Here is a 22,960-nt window from a genome sequence, read left to right on the forward strand (position 1 = left end):
TTTGGCACAAAACTGGGCGTTTCGCACTTGCTACGCCTTCCCCCCATTCAAGCTAATTCCTCTAGTCCTGAGGAAATTTTTGCAGGAGTGGATTACATTGATACTGGTGGTTCCGCGTCCCAGGGTCCAGTGAGAGGATCTGCTGTCCCAGGGTCCAGTTCTGTTGCCAGAAATACAGACCCTAAAGTTATTGGCCTGGCGTCTGAAGAGAGTCTCTTAAAGTCTAAGGGGCTCTCGGATAGGGTGATTAAAACACTCCTTTCTAGTAGAAAGAAGGTAACCCAAGCAATTTATGTTAAGTATTGGAAGGTTTTTTGTTCATGGTTGGACACTAAAAAGGTGTCTATAAGTATCCCGACAGTCTTGGAGTTTTTACAAGACGATGTGGATAAGGGACTGGCCATTAGTACCTTAAAGGTACAAATTGCGACCCTGTCTGCTTTTTTGGATCAACCTCTGGTGGCAGACCCGCTAGTCAGCAGGTTCTTTAAGGGGTTGACCAGGATTAAACCTGTTCCTTTCAAAATTTTACCCAAATGGGACCTGTCAATTGTGTTACAGGGATGGGTAAAAAAGTCTTGGGAAGAAGAACTTTCCTTGAAATGGATCATGCTCAAAACAGTGTTCCTAGTGGCTATTTCCAAAGCCAGACGCATTAGCGAGCTTCAGGCACTTTCGGTGAAAGAGCCGTTTTTACAAATTTTTGAAGATAGGCTGGTGTTGCGCACGGACCCTGGGTTTTTGCCCAAAGTAGTGACAAAGTTCCATAGAACACAGGAAATTGTTTTACCTTCCTTCTGTGGGTCCCCCACTAATCCTAAGGAGGTAGAGTTTAACCAACTGGATGTGAGAGCCTGTGTCTTACGGTATCTGGAGATGTCAAAAAGCATTAGAAAATCAGATGCATTATTTGTTTTACATGCGGGTAAAAAATTGGGGTCACAAGCTTCAAAAAATACAATTGCAAGGTGGGTCAAACAAGCTATTGTAGAAGCCTACAAAGCAATGAAACTGGAATGTCCTTTTTCCCCCCATGGCTCACTCTACACGGGCGCTATCGACCTCATGGGCAGAGCGAGCTGGAGCGACACCAGAACAAATTTGTCGAGCAGCAACTTGGTCAAGCTACTCAACGTTTATGAAGCATTACAGATTGGACCTTATCTCAGCGCAAGACCAGGCGTTTGGGAGAAAGGTCCTTCAAGCGGTAGTCGTCCCCCCCCCCAATCTGGTAAGTTCTCGTTGATCCTCTCTAGTGCTGTCCTGGACAGACGACTAGAGAAAACGAGAGTTAGACTTACCGTTAACTCTGTTTATAGGAGTCGTCCAGGACAGCATGGATTCCCTCCCTATATGCTGTTATAATGCTGGACAAGTGTGTTTGTCGTTACAGAAGCCGTTTCTGGGGAAGTTCTCGTTTACAAGACTGAAGGGGAAGGGACGGAGACTGCCCTTTAAAGATCTGGATTGTGTTTCCTGCCTCTGGAGGTGGAGCCTATCTCTCTCTAGTGCTGTCCTGGACGACTCCTAGAAACAGAGTTACCGGTAAGTCTAACTCGTTTTCTAGCGGCTTTCCCCGGGGCAGGTCCAGGAGATCTCCACCATATCCTTGCTTTCATTTCATACTGCCACACGCAGATGGCTTTGTCACACAATACTATCAGACTCTATCTGGCTGGCATCCAACACTTCATTTCTTTGCAAGATCCCACCAAACCATCCTTATTCACCGCTCACGCGTTCAAGACAATCCTCATTCTCTGTATTCTCAAACAGCCGCAAATCAGCAGCAAACGCCTTCCTGTGACCGGTGCCATTTTCCGTGAGATATCACTCATCCTCTATCGTTCCCCTTTTGGCCTCTTTCCCAGCCTGGTCATTCGAGCAGCCATTTACCTAGCCTTCTATGGCTTTTTGCACCCCAGCGAATTTAGTCACCAGCTCCCGCTGTAAGACGTTATGCAGGCGGCACCTCATTCGCCACCAAACCTTCTTCATCCTACATCTAGAGGTGTCTAAAACGCAACAGGTGGGCCCAGGGACGGACATCAAGTTTTTTGAAACCTTCAATACCTGGTGCCCCGTGGCCTTCTTGGACCAATTACTAGCGGACTTACCTGATCCTTCACCTGACAGCCCATTGTTACCATTTCCAGTTAGACCCCTAAGCAGCAATCAGTTTATCAGTCATGTCAAGATCCTCCTACGTAATTTAGGCCTTGACCCCGCTTGTTACTCAGGACATTCTTTCCGCATCGGAGCAGCATCAGCAGCCTCACGGAGTTCCAGAACACGTGATCAGAAAGTTGGGCAGGTGGAAATCCACCTGCTTCGCTCGGTACATTCCCGACCCGCAGTCCGAAATGTCTCGAGCCTTCTGCGGCCTTGCCCTCTAACGTCTTGTCTTGCCATAATAAACTACTTTCTCCCTGAATCAAGTCTTAGCATACCGCCCAGCAGGGCAGGACTCACCGCCCAGCTCACCTGGGCTTACCTTACAGCAGACCAGGGCACACTTCAGGTCTGTTTTATGTTGTTAGTCATGTGGTGTGTTTGTTTTCTTCCATATCTTTTGAGGACGGAGGGCTTTGACCATAAATGACCAAAGAGAACAAAACATATAAAAGTCCCCTCACTCAAAAAAAAATTCAAATGATAAAGGCATCATTTCAAATGTAGAGGCAAAAGTCCATCCATCATAGTAGAGTATAGGGGAGCACCACCACAGGATCAAATGGGGTAAGACTAACGTCTCTAATACTATTAGATAAAGTGTCAGATCAGCCTTTATTTGCTCTTTAATTACCCTGGGTAAAATGAAATGCAGTTTAATTGTGGCCCAGAACATAATCATAACCCCGGCTGTAGGAGACGGTAAAGTGAGTGGAGCAAACAGGTGAGAGTGGGCATTCCAATTCACTCTCACCTTTTGATGTCAGATGGTGTGGCTCTGTTGAAAAATAAATTTTCAGTGGTGTTGTGCTTCAGCGGTGCATTACACTATAATATTATATTATGCAAAACCTTTTTTGGTTGTTCATTGGCCTGCATGGTACCTATTCCTTTGACTGCCTTGCCTCCTGAAGCATGTCTCCAGTCTCCAACAACTCCTATAACATTCACAGTCTCTGACCATCTCTTGTATCCTCTCTGCAGTCTCTGACCATCTCCTGTATCATGCCTGTAGTCTTTGACAATATCTTGTTGTGTAAAGATAAAAATAATAAAGTGCAGCGCTTGTTAAAAAAATGATTGAGATATATATATATATATATATATATATATATATATATATATATATATATATATATATATATATATATATATATATATATATATATATATATATAATCTCAAAGTCACATTATCTGTTGGATTTTTTTTATATTTCTATGGACATTTATTTATGACTTATGGACTCACATATGAATTAATTTTTATAAAATTTTTATTGCACATTTACATGTTAATATTGATTTCGTTTGAATGCCAATTGATTTCGTTTGAATGCCACTTTATTTCGGTTTTGGATTGTCACCATTTTTGCACGTTTCACTTGTGTGATTATTTAATCATTATTTATTGAACAAGCGCTGCACTTTATTTTTTTCTTTATATTCTTTTTTTTTTTCTTCTTTTTTTTTTTCTTTGCATTTCTGTGCCCAGTATCAGCTGTTGTTAGTTGTTTAAGTTTAACTGAGCGCGGATATTTACCTACTTACAATATCTTGTTGTGTGTCTTCTGTCTCTGACACTGAACAGGAACACTGAATTTTATGTGTGACCCTTTGGTGATGACGAGGCCAGCACTTGAGGACCCCATATAAAGAATGTTGCCCTCCATTATTGTATGTTTTATTTTCTAGTTACCCTCTGAGTGGGCACACAGGAAAAGTGACTCCAGGTTAGGTGGTATCCAGGTTGTACCATGCATGGCGCAGTTGTAATCTTCTCAGTTAGCTATTAAAATGCATCATTATTGGTCCCTGTCTACTTACTATACATTTACTTCTTGATCTGTGTAGGTTTCATATTTATCCCGTCTTCTCTCACTTTCAGGTGATGAAGAATTTGACTTCAGATTACTTTGCAGAGAGCTTGAGACAGAAAATCACAGATACCACTCACCAATCTGATTACTATGAGCCCTTATTCTATGTTCCAGACAGCTATGGCACAGCACACTTATCAGTTGTAGCAGAAGATGGAAGTGCAGTATCGGCCACGAGTACCATTAACCTATAGTAAGATATAGAATTGTAAAAGGGTAAAGTTTTTGTGACCAATGATGGTATATGATGGGGACAGTTATCGCCATGGAATGTTTATTCCACACACACGTTACGTAAAATAAAAAAATATAAAAGATATTTTAAAATGTAATACTCCTTGAAGAGAATACTATAGATACAATTTTCTGTATTTCTGCTACACTTCAAATCTGAGGTATTTGTGGAGGGGGGGTTAGTGGTAATGTGGTTGGTTGTTACGTCCTCCATGTTTCCCTCCTCGTTGGGCACCAAGCAAGGGTCACATGAGAGCCCTTGGGGTGGGTTCTTCTGGGCTAAGCTAGGCACTTTAAGACAGTGACCCTGAACAAACATGGGATATCTTTGCTGGAACAGACAACTTAACTTTAATAAACTCTCTCAATGTATTATACACCTCCAATGTCTCTGATGTATTTAGAAGGCACACGCAGAGTCCTTGCCCTCTCTACCTGTCCAGCGTATCACCACTCACAGGAAAGGCATAGAGCCTTTCTGAGCACTTCGCTTAACTCTTCCTCTTTCATACCTGTGTACTGGTTGGGGACCTCTGCGGTGCTGATCTGCTCCCGTTGCTATGGGAGACAGACCTGCTCACGGAGAGTGTGCCGACAAAAAGAGATTATCCCACCTGCCAAATGTACAGGCTGCTAGAAAAACCTTTGTTCCCCATGGTAACCACTGTATCTTCACACTGTATTTTCACACTTTATTAATTCTTATGAAGTTATCTTCATACCCCAATGTGTTTAGTGACCCGAGCTGTAAACTATATGTGTCTGTTACTTGCATTACACCCCTTGGATAACTTTAGACCAGGCAAACAACAGTTCAACATACAGTGCAGCCTTTTCCTAACATCTCTAGTCGCTAACTCAGGTTTGTGGCTGCCCCACCATACCTGAATAGGAAAGAGTACATTTTTGGCAGAGTCCCTGATGGTAGTATGCAGGATTGGCATCATCAGAGCAGGCTGTTAGCCTAGTTAGCTCCTTCAGGCTGTAGCAGGGTCTTTGGTGAAGACATGCATTAATTGTCACTCCTGACTCGGCATCTTCCACAGGCCAACAGGAGGAAGTCCAGCAACGGTTCTAACAGCTACCACAGAAAGAATTTACAGAACCCCTTGTGTACATGTTCATCCCCGAGCCTCCTGGGTACAGACCCCTGTCCCTTTTATAATACACAGAACTAGTGGGTCGGATTCAGAAAAACCTACAAAGAAAGCACTACCGGTCACGGCTGGAGCAGCATTAAACTCTACCTGGCTACATACTTCCCCGTCCCAGCTGTGTAACACCCCAAGCATTTCACATATACAAGGCATGAACAACAAGGCGCAACAGGGCATTACACATAATGCAACAGTAATTGGCAGGTACAACAATATTCAACACAAATGTAACACAAATAGCAGTTCTTTAAACATAAAAGTCAGGAGCCAGTAGACATATGCACCTTCCTGTTACGGGGTGGGTGCCTCGGATGTGGTGAATGAATGGAAAGCACCCACCTGGCTTGACGATTTCTATACTGTCCGTGAAGATGTGTCCCCCATATTGTAAAAACCTGTGCAGATGATGAAACTCTGCCTCAGCTTACTCAATTTGGTGGCAGAAGCTTCACTGGTGTTCTGGAATGTTAAATTTTCACATAAAGCTCTGCTGTACAGCTTGGACCTCTCCTCTTCAAGCTGCAGGAGCAGTTGCACAGATACATATAGGAAAACTCCCCTGTATGTCCAGTCCCTGTATGGACAGTCTTTCGATCGGGATTCCAGGGTCGGTGGAGGTAGTAATTCATCAAAGAGAAGCTTATGGGAAACCCAACCCTTTTCTAGAGTGGGTGTGAACTCTGTGGTAGCGATGCAGAGTGGCAGCTCAACCCAGGAGCAGCTGACTTGAGGATCTTTGCAAGAGGTTCGGCTGAGGTAGCATCTCCGACAGCCTTGGGTAGGTCATCAAGGCCCATATCACTGGTGGGTTCCTCTTTAAAAATGCACTGGAACAGTGCGTGGCACACATGTAACAGCTAGACCCAGGGACAAGTAGCTAAGCGCGTCTTGCAAGTTTGGCAGAGGACTTCCCAAGCACCCAAATGGTAGAGGGTCAACCGGTACACTGGCTGATATCGTTCCTTGGTATGACAGAATGGATGGATCTGTTTCCACGGAAGCTGGTGGCTGACCATAGTGGCTGGAAGCAACACATGTGGAGCATCTGAGCATCTTTTCCAGATCCGGTTGCTATATATGCCCCTTATCAGGATGTTCTACAATCTGGTGCTGGAAACTCATAGCGGAGCCAATCAGGAAGCAGACGTGTAATTCATGTGTACTGTTGCTGGGCAAGACTGGACAAGTTCTAACTTTAGTAGTAATGCCATAGTCCCTTTAGAGATGGTCTTCAGTGTATGTAGTAGGTGTAGCCCCACGTTGGGCACCAAAATATGGAGGTGGGAGAGGAAGGTGTCATGTGGTCAGTTGTCATGCCCTCTGTGTTTCCCTCCTCGTTGGATGCAAAGCAAGATTCACATGAGTGACCTACCCCGGGATGGGCTCTTCTGGGCTATGCTAGTACTTTGTACAGGATCACTGTCTTGCACATGGGGTACCTTTTGCCGGTACCAATGACTGAACTCTGACAAAATATTTCAATGTGTTCTACACCTCCAAAGACTCTGATGGATTTAGGAGGGACATGCAGAGCCCTTGCCCTCTCCACCTGTCCAGTATATCACAGCTACTTCACTCCCAGTAACGGTATGGAGTCCCGCCGTGCATATTATATATACAAGACGACTATAACATCAAGAACTGTGTGTTGGTTTACTTCTTATTTTTTTGTATCAATAATTTTTGAGCATAGTTGACAGATGGACAATCAACAAAATATACAATACATTGTTAGCAGTGTCCTCATCATTAACTTTATCGCTCCTCGATTCCTTTATTCCCTGCAAACTCATATTGCATTATATTTTTGTTCTAGTATCCATAGTCTAAGTATTAGGTGAGAGGAAGTGTAATAACCTTATGTTGTTTGCACAAGGTTTCAAAGAATACCCACTGGCGATTACTCTATTTTGTTATTGTGGACATTCTACTAGTTGGTTTTCTTGACCCCTCATTGTTTACCTTTCATTAATTATAATGCAGAACTAATAATATAAAGATGACAAAACATAAAAGATGACATGACCAAAAACAAAACAAAAAAAGACAGTCCATGTAGTTCTTGTGCAATCCATTGTGATCTAGGATTGTGTATCCTCCGCAAACTGTGCCCTGAGCTCTACTGATTGTACCAATCATTCCATGGGTCCCAATGTTTTTTCACCCTAGCATAATGCCCTGTAGCTGACGCATGTAGCACTTCATATGATCCGTTGAGTTGTATGTATGAGTTGTATTATTTCCGACAATGTCGGGATAGTCACCCCTCTCCAATGTCTCAGGATAGTCAATCTGGTAGCCAGTAGTATGTGTGGGATTTGTGTGCGTCCTATGTCCTTCCACAATGTGTTGGAGTCCTCTCTCAACCAATGTTGGAGCTATGAGAGGATAGTCGCAAAATAATAATCCTGCAGATGAACATGTCCTACTCCTCCCGCTTTCCTATGTTTGATAAATCTACTGAAGGCGCATCTCGCTCTTTTCCCCCTCCATAGGAATTTGTTTATGATAGATTGTAAGGAATTAAAGTATGAATTGGGGAGTGGTATTGGCATTATCCTGAAAAGATATAGCATCTGTGGGAGTATTTGCATCTTAAAGACTGCCAGCCTCCCGAGCCATGACAGCTCGATTGAGGCCCTGGTACTCCGTTATGAGCCGCTGTTCACCCGCTGTAGCCGGAGCTCTGCTATTCTGCGGCCCTCTTGGTCTCTGGCAAGCTCCGCCCCCCAGTTTACCTCTTATTTAGGTGCTCTAGGCCTGGGTCCTACCTGCAAGCATAAAAAACAGTAAGATGCCATCCCTAGTTGGTTTGGCCTTAAAGGAAACTTTTACACAATACACTGATCAGCCATAATTTTATGAGCACTAACAGGTGAGGTGAATACGTTAATGGGATATATTAGGCAACAGTTGAATATTTCAGAGCCAGAACATTGCGTCACCATAGCAGAGGTCTGGGTGGCGGTGTTTTATGTGAGTTCAGCGGCATGTTACATTGTGTTAATGCAATTTTCCCTGATTATTGTATGTCCTTTTATGTAATAAATACTGCACAATGATGCATATCTTTTGTTAATGGCCTTTGGGACATATGAATGGAACCCTACCCTGTGAAGTTAGATAATATGAGAGGAAAATCTTACACTGAATCCAGTGGAAATCCTTATTTTCAATTTGATGCATTTTATGATCTTTCGTCCGGTGAGTGCGCACTGCATTGGGGTGAAAGCTGGCGGAGACTGGTGATCAACAATTGCACTTATATTTTACACATGGAGTGTTGCCCATCTGGGTGTAATTTATCAGAGTGGTAACATTATTACACCATATGAGTTTTTTCTATCTGTTCCAGAGATAAGGACAAAGGGAGAGGATTCATCATACTCCCACATGAGTAGCATTATCAATTCGTGTCTGCTGCATTTAATTGTGTAGCTATGGTTTCTGGTAAGCCTTCAATTCTTATGGTGGTCGGACACCTTCTTTTTTGCATTTACTGAGATGGAACATTGGACTTTTTGTCTAACACAGAAGGACTTTTTTATGTTCACATATTCACATTTAAGAATTAATACAGCGCTGCATATATTTTTTATATTGCTTTGGAGGATTGGATATATTGTCTTTTTGCTAGCAGCTGTTATTTTCTTTAGTGCTCACTTTATTTTTTTTCAACAAATGAACATGTTGTACATGAAGTTGATGTGTTAAAAGAAGAAAAAATGGGCATCATAATTTGTTGCTGCAGACTGGTCAGAGTGTCCATGCTGACCCGTGTCCACAGTCAAAACATCCGTATAATGGGCAGATGAGCTTTAGAACTGGATCACAGAGCAATGGAAGAAGGTGGCCTACTCTGATAAATCATGTTTTCTTTTACATCATTTGGATGACTAGGTACATGTGTGTTGCTTACCTGGGAAGGAGATGGCACCAGGATACACTATCGTAATAAGGTAAGCCAGTGGAGTGTGATGCTTTGAGAATTGTTCTTCTTGGTAATCTCAGGTCTTGCCATTCAATCGTTCATGTGGATGTTACTTTCACCTGTACTGCCTACCTAAACATTGTTGATGACAAAGTACACCCCTCATGAAAATTATGTTCCCTGAGGGGAATGGCCTCTTTCAGGGAGATAATGCGCTCTGCTGCACTGCGAAAATGGTTTAAGTATGGTTTAAGGAGTACAACAATGATTTTGAGTTGTTGGCTTGGCCTCCATACATCTAAATTCAATCGGGCATCTGTAGGATGTGCCAAACACAATTCCGATCCATGGAGGTCCCACCTTGCAAGTTACAGGACTCAAAGGATCTGCTACTGATGACTTGGTGCCAGACACAGAATACCTTCAGAGGTCTAGTGGTGCCCATGCCTCGATACGTCAGGGCTGTTTTGGTGGCAAAAGGGGGACCTACTCAATATTAGGTGGGTGATCAGTAAGTTAAGGCAGATCAGTGTATATAATATAGAGAGATATTATGATAAAAATTCTAGCCATAAAAGTTCACTTATCATTGATCCGTACCTTGTGGCAGAGCCTGACGTGTAGAGGGAGACCCCTTTCGTATGCGCTTCATCCACAAGGACTTCATCAGACACCCCAGATGATGTCCTTTTGTAAGAAACATGCTGGCTTTCAGTGAGTCAGCTCCACAAATATTGCGCTCTTTGGAATTTCTGCGATCACATTTTACCCTATATACATCAGCCTTGATGTTAGTACTCCACGTTTTAAAATAAACTCCTTCCATTATGATCTACACTATGTGGAGGCCCTTTTTTCATCGCATTCTGATCTTCAGCGACGGCTGGTTTGAGTTCCAGCTCCCATCCATATGCTTGGTTGATTCTCTGCCGCTGGCGTTTGAGTCCACAGTTTCTGGTAAAAGTACATATCCTCTCCCCATGGGTGGCGGATGCACAACCTCTGGTGACCCTTAACAGATGATGGTCCACTTTTGTCTGCCTTGAATAGATCTATATTATATAATCTCTATCCATAGATCCCTGTTCTCAGGATGTTGGTGACTTTTCCATCTGGCCTAGCAGAGCCCCATTGTTTGCCTGCTTATCACATTTGAACTGTGTTGAACCCGCCGCCATCTTGGGTATGGCAATCAGGAAGTGGAGCCTTTCCGCTTCATTTCCCATTCCCTACTGCGCATGCGCGAGTCGCGCTGCGCAATAAGGATGGTCCCCGCTGTCTCTGGGATCCGTGTGTTTCCCAGCAGGCAGCGGGGGACCTTCGGAAAGGGGCGTAGATTCTGCGGAAAGGGGCGTACCTTCTGCAGAATCTACGCCAGAAGTGGGTGCAGATACCTGTACTGTACAGGTACCTGCACCCCCCTCCCTCCTGAAAGGTGCCAATTGTGGCGCCGGAGGGGGGGGGGGGTTCCAATGAGCGGAAGGTCCACTTTAGGGTGGACCTCCGCTTTAAGTTGAATCTGTTTGTAAGTCGGAACAGGTACATTTTTTTAAGGGTAACTCCAGCCAAAAAACAATTTTTAAGCTTTTTGGATAACATAGGGAAGGGTACACACCCTGTAACATTTGTTTTGCTGTCTGTGTCCCTGTTCAGAAGATTTCACCTCACTTTCTGTCCCAATGACATTCGGATTTTGAAAATTTTTGGTTGTTGTGGAAACAAGCCTTGGCGATGAAGCTTCAGTGGAGGCACCTTTTTCCCATGATATCTCTTATGCCCTGCACATACGGTCGGACATTCCGACCACAAAATCTGTCTGATTTTTTCCAACGGATTTTGTCCGAAACCTGTGTTTCGGACACGGTCGGACAAAGTTGTCGGAAAATCCAATCATTCGGAATGTGATTACGTTCGTTCATTACGACAGGACTACGTTGAGACTAGTATCCAATAGCTTTGGTCTCATAATTTGATCTGAGCATGCATGGCACTTTGTCTGATTGGAATTCTCTACAAACGATCGTAAAAGTCAGATCGGATTTTTTTCTGATGGAAAAAGTCAGATAGAACTCACACACGATGGGATTTTCCGACAATATAATCCGATCGGACCTTTTCCGTCTGAATTTCCGACCATGTGTACAAGGCATAACAGGAGTGAATTTCCCTTTCTAGGGGTAGATTTCCTGTCACTTCCTGTTGTCTCCCTCTATTTGTAAGTAGGAGTCGTCTGTAAGTCAGATGTTTGTAACTAGGGGACCGCCTGTATTTATTTGTATGCAGAGATAAACAAAGTCTTAAGGCAAGCTGAGGTCAGGAGAGGTGGAGAGCAAAAGTGGTCAGGATAAGCAGGGTCAAACACAGGAATCCACACAGGAACATGGGTAAAGCTGCAGATCAGGCAACAAAGGACTAGTGCAGCTGCTGCACTTACAGTGCTTTGAAATAGTATTCATACCCCTTGACATTTTCCACATTTTGTCATGTTGCAACCAAAAATATAAATGTACTTTATTGGGATTTTATGTGACAAACCAACACAAAGTGGCACATAATTGTGAAGTGGAATCAAAATGATAAATGTTTTTCTCAATTTTTTAAAAATAAATATCTGAAAAGTGTGGTGTGCATTTGTATTCAGCCCCCCTGAGTCAATACTTTGTAGAACCACTTTTCACTACAATTACAGCTGAAAGTCTTTTTGGGTATGTCTCTACTTGAAAGTGAATAACTCAAGTTATTCAGTTACTTGGCCACTGCAGATGTCTTGTCTCTTTACACCATCATATCCCACAAGAATGGATTTTTTTTTTTTTTTTGAGATGTGATATCAGTTTACTATCAATCCAGAGGGAATTTGTACTAAAGTTGCTGCATTTTGCCATGACCCATAACTAATTTTGGTTTGGGGGAATCTTTTATCTTCAAAGCAGAGGAGTCGCCATGGGCGCTAAATTTGCCCCATGCATGACAAAATTGTTCATGGCCAAGTGGGAGGAGGGCATTATCTATGCCAACAGGAGACCTTAATTTTTCTGAGGGAGGTACATAGAAGACGTCTTCCTCCTATGGGATGGCGATGGACATTCTTTGGATATGTTCATCAAACAGCTCAACAACAACTCTCTGGGTATTGTTTTGCAATATGAGGCCAGTTCTCATAAGATTCATTTCCTGGATTTGCATATTGAAATGAGGGGAGATACCTTGATTACTTCAACATATTTTAAAGCTACTGACCTTAATGGTTACATTGGTCAAGGGAGGTGCCATCACCCTTTGTGGTTGAGGGCAGTCCCTAAGGGTCAGTTCCTTCATTTGAGATGGAACTGTACCTTTTTAAGGATGATTATTTGGAATAAGCTATGACTCTCAAATCCAGATTTTTGCATAAAGGTTATTCGAGTGATGAACTGGATAAAATTATTGGAAACGTAGGGGATATGGATAGGAATGCCATTTTGGGTGGCTCTAGTAACAATTGCATTATTAAGAAAGATTTTGATTTTATTTCTCTTTTGTTACTACTTATTCTCACCAGCATTATGATATCAAAAATATTATGGGCAGGCATTGGAACTTCTTGAGAAATGACAGATTGCTGGGGTCTGTACTTTCAGACTCCCTGCAAGTCATTTTTCGTGGTGTACCACCATTGAAATTATACGTGGCACCGAATACTCTGAATGCTCCTAATAGTTTCCTTTTTTCAACAATTAAAAGGCTACTTTCCATGTCGGAAAAGTGCTACTTGTGTTCTTAACAAAATACAAGTTAGACGTATTTGCTAGTTTCAATCACATTCCACTTTCAGGGTTTGCAATGTTGATACCCTTTATCACCTGTACTTCCCTGAATGTTGTCTATATGTTGATTTGTCCTCGTGGCTTACAATATGTGGGTCATACTGTTCGGCCATGAATGTAAGGCTAAAGGAACATATAGCCAACGTAAAGAATGGGTTCCCTAAACACAGTGTTTCTGGAGCGTCACAAAAAAAATCCATTAGGTACCACATTTGTTGCTATTGACCGGTTCACGCCACATTGGAGGGGGAGCGCGATATTTTGAGAATGGAGACCCGCTGGATTGATGATTTTGAAATGTTACGTCCCATTCAGACTTAATGTTGTACATGAACTGTTTTATCTATAATAGTTGAGTTTATCTTTTGAGTTTTTAGTTAATTGTGGGGAATTTATATTATCCAGAGTGTCTGCTGTGGTTTTTCTTTTGTTCTTTTATTTTATAAATATTTTATGTAATGTTTTGGGGTATTTTATGCCTTTTTTTTCTTGGTGGTATGGGGTTTAAGAGTGAGTTATACATTCTGACCACAAGATGTAGATACAGTTTTTATTGTGGCATTTTTACCTAATTTATGTCATATTATATGTATGCCTGTTTATATGATTAAGTGCTCTTTTATGAAGTCACGTATTCTTTATATTAGGATTTAGGTTAAGAATTTCTGTATTCTGAGGCATTGTGTTTATCCTTCTTAAAGTCGGCCCTCTCCAGTTGTTTATGTAGATTATCAGTATTTTGAGACCGTGGCAGTGCTGTTTTGATTTGTAGACATTCGGTTTTGGCTGATCCGGTTTGATTTGAGACTCTTCTGGCCTGCTAGAATGCATACAATGCACACCGTAACTACCGTCTGTGTATTTCTGGGACTTAGCGTTCTGGCTATACTTGAGGGTATTTCTGTTCATTTGGAATGCATCTGATACGCATCAATGTCTTCCGGCCATGCACTTCCTGGACTTAGAGTTCTGGTTCTTTTTGCATATTTAAAGGCACGCTTGTGCCAGTGGGCCATGCCTCTGATGATATCCTATTGATCGAAATGCGTTAGTAAGGGCCCAACTGCACACACAAGCACGCTATGAACTGAAAATTGCATGTTTTATTGATGCAAATTTTTATCCCATTTTTGTAAGTACAATATTTAATAAACTACTTCTGATGCAATTATGTACTTCACTATGCTCAGCTTAATGTCTTTCGTTATGGTATATTTGTCATATTTTCCATGATTGGAGAGCCGAGTGGATTGATTACAAGTACGTTTTGGAGTTGTGTTGCTAATGTGAGCCAGGCTACTGGTTGTTCTTTCATTTTGTGCTGTGAAGCCATCCACCGCCTGATGATCCATACAGATGCTGACAACTGATTTATGACATGAGTCTGTTCTATCCATGTTTCTGGTAAGCAGATCAATTGTAAGGACAGTGGTGTGGGGCTCCTTTTTATTGTCACGGACTTTTGAACGTGGCTTATTAGCGCTGCATACCTAGTTCATATGTCTCTACCAGCTTTGCACATCTAGAGAGTGACATTTTTGCCCATTTGTCTTTGCAAAATAGCTCAAGCTCTGTCATACTGAATGAACAACATCTGTGAACAGTAATTTTCAAGTCTTGCCAAAGATTCTCAATTGGATTTAGGTCTGGACTTTGACTGGGCTATTCTTACACATGAATATGAATATACTTTGATCTAAACCATTCCATTGTAGCTCTGGCTGTATTTTAGGGTTGTTGTCCTGCTGGAAGGTGAACTTCTGCAGCAGACTCTAACAGGTTTTCTTCTAAGATTGCCCTGTATTTGGCTCCATCCATCTTCCCATCAACTCTGATCAGTTTCCCTGTCCCTGCTGATGAAAAGCAACCCCACAACATGATGCTGCCACCACCATGTTTCACAGTTGGGATGGTGTGTTCAGGGTGATGTGCAGTGTTAGTTTTCCGCCACACATAGCTTTTTGCTTTTAGATCAAAACTTTCAATTTTGGTCTCATCTGACCAGAGCACCTTCTTCAACATGTTTGCTGTGTCCCCCACAAGGCTTCTTGTAAACTGCAAATGGGACTTCTTATGGCTTGCTTTCAACAATGGCTTTCTTCTTGCCACTCCTCCATAAAGGCCAGATTTGTGGAGTGCATGACTAATAGTTGTCCTGTGAACAGATTCTCCCACCTGAGCTGTGGATCCCTATGGCGCCTCCAGAGTTACCATGGGCCTCTTGGCTGCTTCTCTGATTAATGCTCTGCCATTGTCAGTTTAGGTGGATGGCGATGTCTTGGTAGATTTGCAGTTGTGCCATACTGTTTCCATTTTTGGATGATAGATTGAGTAAAGCTCTGAGAGATGTTCAAAGCTTGGGATATTTTTTTATAACCTAACACTGCTTTAAACTTGTCCACAATTTTATCCCTGACCTGTCTGGTGTGTTCCTTGGCCTTCATGATGTGATTTGTTCACCGCTAAGTTCTCTAACAAACCTTTCAGGGCTTCACTGAACAGCAGTATTTATACTGAGATTTACACACAGGTGGACTCTGTGACTATATTAACTAATTAAATGACTTCTTAGGGCAATAGGTTCCACTAGATTTTAGTTAGGAGTATCCGAGTAAAGAGGGCTGAATACAAAAAACACTTTTCAGATATTTATTATTTGTAAAAAAAAAAAAAAAAAAAAATTACCATTTTCCTTCCACTTGACAATTCTGTGCCACTTTGTTGGTCTATCACATAAAATCCCAATAAAATACATTTGTGTTTTTGGTTGTAACATGACAAAATGTGGAACATTTCAAGGGGTGTGAATACTTTTTCAAGGCACTGTATTGGCTGCAAAAATGATACATTTAAAAAAAAAAAAGCAAGAGTCTTTTTGCAGTCTGTATCTACTACTCTTAAGTTTGATATAAATTTAAATAACTTCACATTTTGTTTCAGCTTTGGCTCTAAGGTTCGGTCCAATGTCACAGGGATCATCTTCAATGATGAGATGGATGATTTTGGATCACCTTTGATAATCAATGGATTTGGAGTCCCTCCATCACCAGCTAATTTTATCAGACCAGGTACATTTTGGGAGCATACATGGATAAAAAGCATAATAACACAGAATAAGTAGTGAAAAGTAAAGATTGCTTTTCTCCTACCACTCTTGCAGGGAAAAGGCCCCTCTCCTCTATGTGCCCCTCCATCATTTTGGATAAGAATAATAAAGTGCATATGGTTGTTGGCGCCTCCGGAGGAACTAGAATCACAACAGCGACAGCACTGGTGAGTCTCAAGCAGTACAAACTATATTTGATAAAGCTAAGCATATGCAGCTGCAATGGGCCCTTTGTCTCCCCTTCTTTTTTTCATAACAACTGAGACATTGACAAATGCAACACTTTAGATGCACTACCCTTGGACAAATAACTAAACTAATAGACTTATAAGTTAATAGACATGTGCAGAACGGAAAAATACGTTTTTAGTCTAGTTTCAGATTGATTCTTTGTTACTAATTAATGTTTTTTTAATTGGTTTTGGAATTCATTTAGTTTTGTTTCTGGCAGAAACCATGAAATCAGGCCGAGACAGAAGTACAGTTAAATCACACTTGTTTAATAATAAAATTAAAACGAACAAACGTAGTCAAAACATAGCCAAAGTTTAGCAACCGGAACAGTTCGTCAGCCAAGTCAGAAGTCAGGGATCAATGTAGTGGAACAGCAAACAGGATCTGGAGCCAGAAGGGATGTCGGCAAAGAAAGTCTTGAACAGGATCGCAGGAGATCATTTCTGTGATGTTGACCAAAGGTGAAGGCAGAGAACCTCTGGACTGGAAGGCTTAAGTAGGAAGGACTGACGAGCAGGATATCATCAACAGTTGAGTAACTGTGGAGAGAAAGGAGCTGGCAATTAGCCGACAGCTGAGCGGCCAGCTTAGCGAAGGAAGGGCTGAGCCCAGCCCTGACAGTACCTCCTCTTCAATGACCCCCCTCCCCCTCAGGCGACCCCCAGGCTTGAGGGGAAAACATCTATGGCAATCACGGAGGAGGACAGGGCCATGTATGTCTGAGGATGAGACCCAAGAGCGTTCCTCCAGACCATAACCTTTCCAATGCACTAGGTACTGTATGCGCCCACAGAACCTGCAGGAGTCAACAATGGACTGTACTTCATACTCCTCATGGTTCTCTACCACCTCAGTGCCATGTCCTCACCCTGTACAGGTTAAGTGGTTGCAGACCAATAATAATAATGAGACATTAAATACATTTGAAATACACATATTAGAAGGAAGGTCTAATGCGCAAGCCACTGGGTTAATCATGCAAAGAATACAGAAAGGCCCAATAAACCAAGTACGAACTTCAGTGAGGGAACACGAAGTTGGAGGTTGTGAGATGACGGCCAGACCCTGTCCCCAACCTGATAGGAAGGCGCAGGCAGGCGTCTGCGGTCAGCATGGAGTCTGTATATATCATTAGCATGTCGCAAAGCTTCCTGGACTTGTGCCCAAGTGGAACAAAGACCACAGAGATGGATTAGGAATACTCTGCTGAACAAACGAGTCAGGCAACATGGAAGGTTGGAAACCATAATTTGCCATAAACGGGGACAATCGGGAAGCAGAATTTAAGGAACTGTTGTGAGCAAACTCTGCCCACGGTAATAGGTTGTTATGATGGTCAGAAATATAGCAACATAGGAATTGCTCTAAGGACTGATTGGCTCGTTCTGTGGCCCCATTATACTGCGGGTGATACGCAGAGGAGAAAGCAAGCTGAACTCCCACAAAAGGCTTGCCAGAAGCGGGACACAAACGGACTACCCCTGTCTGAGACAATCACCTTGGGTAGCCCATGTAAGCGAAAAGATCTCCCAAGCAAAAATGGAAGGCAGTTCCTTAGAAGTGGGCAACTTCTTACGTGGAATACAAAGACACATCTTTAAGAACCAGTCAACCACCATAAGGATAACTGTGTTGCCCTGGGAGTTGGGTAACTCCACAATGAAATCCATTGACAGTTTGGTCAAGGGCCTCTCTCCAGTGGATATGAGTTGTAGGAGGCCCACTGGAAGGTGTTGTGGAGTCTTACTCTGAGCACACAAGGAACAGGCAGCTACGAAGGCAGTTACATCAACAGGTAGACTAGGCCACCAGAATTGTTGGAAATTGGCTCAAAAGAATTGATTCCTCCCAGGGTGGCCAGCAGCCTTGGGAGAATGGTAAGTCTGGAGCACGGCAATACAGAGACTCTATGGGATAAAGCAGCGGTCACAAGGTTTCTCAGGAGGAACATGCACCTGAGCAGCAAGAATTTTATCACCCCAAGGAGAACTGAGACTGGTGCGAACCGTAGCCAGAATACGATCAGGAGGAATCACAGGAACCGGAACCGACTCCAACTTGGAAGTGGAGGTAAATTGTCTTGACAAGGCATCAGCCTTAGTACTGGGTAAGAATGAGACAATGTAATTGAAACTTGACAAGAAAAGAGCCCATTGTGCCCTTCTGGGAGAGAGGCGTTTAGCCTCAGACAAGAATGTGAGATTCTTATAGTTAGTAAGAATGTGGACCGGCACAGTGGTACCTTCAAGGAGATGTCTCCATTCTTTCAGGACTAAAATGATCGCCAACAGCTCTCTGTCAACAATCTCGGAATTGCACTCAGCAGGTGACAGTTTCTTGGAAAAAGCCACAAGGATCCATAGCGCTCTCAGAGGTAGGACGTTGAGACAGAAGGGCACCAACACAAGTCTCAGAAGCATCAACCTCAAGGATAAAAGGTAACTCTGGATCAGGATGTGCCATACAGGAGCAGAAACGAAGGCAGCCTTGAGAGTCTCAAAGGCCTTAATGGACTCCGGAGACCAACTCTGTGGGTTACCGTCCTTTCTGGTCATGTCAGTCTGGGGCTTGACCAGAGACGAGAAGTTACAAATAAACTTCCAATAATAGCTGGCAAAGCCCAGCAAACGCTGCAGAGGATGTAAAACCCACGGGTCGGGCCACTGTAGGACTGCTGAAAGTTTCTCTGGGTCCATCGAACAACCAGCAGTGGAAATGACATAACCCAGGAATTTAACCTGTTCACGATGGAACTCGCACGACTCCAGTTTACAATAGAGATTGTTCTCTCTTTGTTTATGAAGCACACAACAGACATCTGTGTGGTGGCCCTCCAGTGACTTGGAAAATGTGAGAATATCATCGCGATAAATCACCACACATAACTGCAACAAATCTCAGAGGACATTGTTAATAAAAACCTGGAAAACTACCGGGGCGTTACAAAGGCCAAAAGGCATTACAAGGTACTCATAATGGCTTGTTTTGGTATTAAATGCAGTTTTACACTCTCCACCCTCCTTAATCCTCAAACGATTGTATGCCCCTCTCAAATCAAGCTTCATGAAAACCGTTGCTCCCCTGAGGTGGTCAAATAATTCCGCAATCAATGGAATCGGATAGGCATTCTTGATCGTGACACGAATGAGGCCCCTATAATCAATACAAGGTCTTGGTTCACCATTCTTCTTCTTCACAAAGAAGAAACCAGGACCAGCAGGTGACAAGGATTTGTGGATGAAACCTTGAGAAAGTGCATCTGCGACATACTCCTCCATGGCTTTATCCTCCAAGACCGACAAAGGCTAAACCCGGCCATCAGGGGATATAGCACCAGGTTGAAAGTCAATTGCGCAATCATATGGCCGGTGTGGAGGCAAACTAGCGGCTTGAACTTTGTCAAAGACATCTCTAAAATGGCAGTACTCCTCCAGCAGGGAGTAGAGTGAAGAGGTGCACAGGGCCTTGGCTACCTTCTGGAAGCATGTCTCACTGCATTGTGGTGACCAGGAGAGAACCTCAGCACGGAGCCAATCAAAAGAGGGGTTGTGCCTCTGTAATCAATGATCACCAATAACCAGCAGAAACAAAGGTGAGGAAATGACTTGGAATTGGCTTATCTCATGGTGAAGAGCCCCTAAGGCCATGGACAAATGAACCATCTCATGAGTCACATGGGCAGGTTGTAGAGGTCTTCTGTCCACTTGCCATTGAGGCTCTTGAGTGTCATGCAGCTGCAGTGGAATTGAGTGCTTCGACACAAAGGCAGCATCCATGAACAGGCCTGCAGCCCCAGAGTTGATTAGAGCCTGTATCTCGACAGATGACTCAGCCCAAGAAAGGGTGACCAAAACCAGGGGCTTATCCTTCTAGATAACTGGGGAAGAAACAACGCAACCTAAGGTCTGTCCATGACAGGACCTCAAGGTTTGGGCATTCCCTGGACAAGTAGGACAAGACTTCAAAAAGTGACCTGCCTGGCCACAATAAAGGCACAATCTCTCCCTCCTCCTAAAGGTTCTCTCATCCGCAAAGAGACGTATGAAACACAAATGTATGGGTTCGCCTTCACTGACCGATTCAGTACCAGGAGGCATGGGAGGTGAGGGAAGCAGGGGTGGGACTGCAAAGCTCGGAGACAAATGTACAGGAGGCTTCCCCAAGCTCTCCTTTAACCCTTTCATGACTAAGCCTATTTTTGGAATTTGGTGTTTACAAGTTAAAATCCATATTTTTTGCTAGAAAATTACTTGGAACCCCCAAACATTATATATATTTTTTTAGCAGAGACTCTAGAGAATAAAACGGCGATTGTTGCAATATTTTATGTCACACGATATTTGCGCAGTGGTGTTTTAAACGCAACTTTTTGGGAAAAGGGACACTTTCATGATAAAAAAAACAACACAGTAAAATTAGCCCAATGTTTTTGCGTAATGTGAAAGATAATTTTACGCCGAGTAAATAGATACCAAACATGTCACACTTTATAATTGCGCGCACTTGTAGATTGACGACAAAGTACGGTACCTAAAAATCTCAATAGACGACGCTTTAAAATTTTTTTACGGTTACCAGGTTAGCGTTACAGAGGAGGTCTAGTACTAGAAATATTGCTCTCGCTCTGACGATCGCGGCGATACCTCACATGTGTGATTTGAACACCGTTCACATACGCGGGCGCGACTTCCGTATGCGGTTTTCTTTGCTTTGCGAGCTCGCGGGGACGGCGGGCGCTTTAAAAAAAATTTTTTTATTTATTTTAAAATGACTAAATTGTTAAAAAAAAAAAAATTGATCACTTTTATTGCTGTCACAAGGAATGTAAACATCCCTTGTGACAGTAATAGGTGGTGACAGGTACTCTTTATGGAGGGATCAGGGGTCTAAAAGACCCCCCACCCCTCCTTTACACTTCAATGTATTCAGATCACCGAAAACGGCGATTCTGAATACCGGATATTTTTTTAAAACCGGCGCCATTGGCAGCCGAGTAAACGGGAAGTGACGTCATGACGTCGCTTCCGGGTTTACGATGAGGAGACTGGAACGAAGCCGTAAACCAGTTCCTCCGCAGAAGCCAGAGGCGTCGGATTGCGAATCAAAGCTCCCGATCGAGCGGGAGCACCGGTGACAGCGGCGAGAGGCGGCGGGAGGGGGGGACGTCCCCTCCCGCTCCTCCGGCATAACAGCTGAGGGGCTTTTAGCCGCATTGGTTGTTATGCCTGGATAGCCAATCGCCTGCTGCAAAAAACGGTACCGGGATGATGCCTGCAGGTGCGGGCATCATCCCGGTATACCCCCCGGAAGCCGAGTACGCAGATCTGCGTACGCTCGGCGGGAAAGGGTTAAACACTTGGCGCCCATACTACGTCTATTGACATCATGGGCTTTCGGTGGTTATATCTGAATGATGCTTGAGGCCACAGACATCATTCAGATATCGGCGTTTTCAGCCGGCGATTCCCTGCACCATAAGAATGATCATAGCGGCTGTTCCACTGCTTGATCGTTCTTACGGGCGGCGGCAGGGGAGACGCCCCCCCTCCCGCCGCCCTCCGGTGCTTGTACCGACTCACCACTTCCAATGGTGAGTCGGTGACGGGATCCGCTGGCCCCCGCCAGTTACCATAGAGATTTCCGGCGGACCAGATCGTCCCCGGAGTCTCTATGATCGTTTGGAGGCTGGGAACGATGTTATGATGTCACGCCCGGCCTCGGTATTCAAATTAACGGCGCCGATTTGGCAGGGAAGCCAGGATCGTTTTCTTTTTTTTTTTTTTTTTTTATTCTTCCCAGCCTAGAAGTGAGATATGGGGTCTTATTGACACCATATCTCACTGTAAATATGTCCGATCGTGCCATATTCCTATTACAAGGGATGTTTACATTCCTTGTAATAGGAATAAAAGTCATAATTTTTTTTATTTTATTTTTTTAAGTGTCAAGCTAAAAAAATAAAAATAAAATTAACAATAAAAAAAAAAAAAAAAAAAAGCGCCCCTGTCCCCGTGAGCTCGCACACAGAAGCGAACGCATACGTAAGTCCTGCCCACATATGAAAACGGTGTTCAAACCACACATGTGAGGTATCGCCGCGAACGTTAGAGCGATAGCAATAATTCTAGCTCTAGACCTCTGTACCCCAAAACATGTAACCAGTAAAAAAATTAAGCATCGCCTATAGGGATTTTTAAATACCAAAGTTTGGCGCCATTCCACGAGCGCGTGCAATTTTGAAGCGTGACATGTTGGGTATCTATTTACTCGGCGTATCCTCCTCTTTCACATTATGCAAAAAAATTGGGCTAACTTTACTGTTTATTTTTTTTTTAAGCATGAAACTTTTTTTTTTCTGAAAAAAACGGGTTCGAAAAATTGCTGCGCAAATAACGTGCAAAAGTTGCAATGACCGCCATTGTATTCTCTAGGGTCTTTGCT

At 43.2% G+C, this 22,960-nt stretch overlaps 1 protein-coding gene across 3 annotated transcripts in view; it reads left to right on the forward strand.

The window, feature by feature from the left end:
* GGT1 (gamma-glutamyltransferase 1) overlaps nt 1–22,960 on the forward strand; it is a 266,175-nt gene that overhangs the window by 227,993 nt on the left and 15,222 nt on the right. For all 3 annotated transcript variants that reach the window (XM_077461552.1, XM_077461551.1, XM_077461553.1), the window contains 3 exons: nt 4,060–4,244; nt 16,120–16,247; nt 16,340–16,452. In XM_077461552.1, the coding sequence (XP_077317678.1) occupies nt 4,060–4,244; nt 16,120–16,247; nt 16,340–16,452 (426 nt within the window). The remainder of the gene's footprint in view (nt 1–4,059; nt 4,245–16,119; nt 16,248–16,339; nt 16,453–22,960) is intronic.

The sequence above is a fragment of the Lithobates pipiens genome, unplaced genomic scaffold, assembly GCF_037356315.1.
Source record: "Lithobates pipiens isolate NorthernLeopardFrog02 unplaced genomic scaffold, aLitPip1_a1.2 Scaffold_3, whole genome shotgun sequence".
NCBI lineage: Eukaryota > Metazoa > Chordata > Amphibia > Anura > Ranidae > Lithobates > Lithobates pipiens.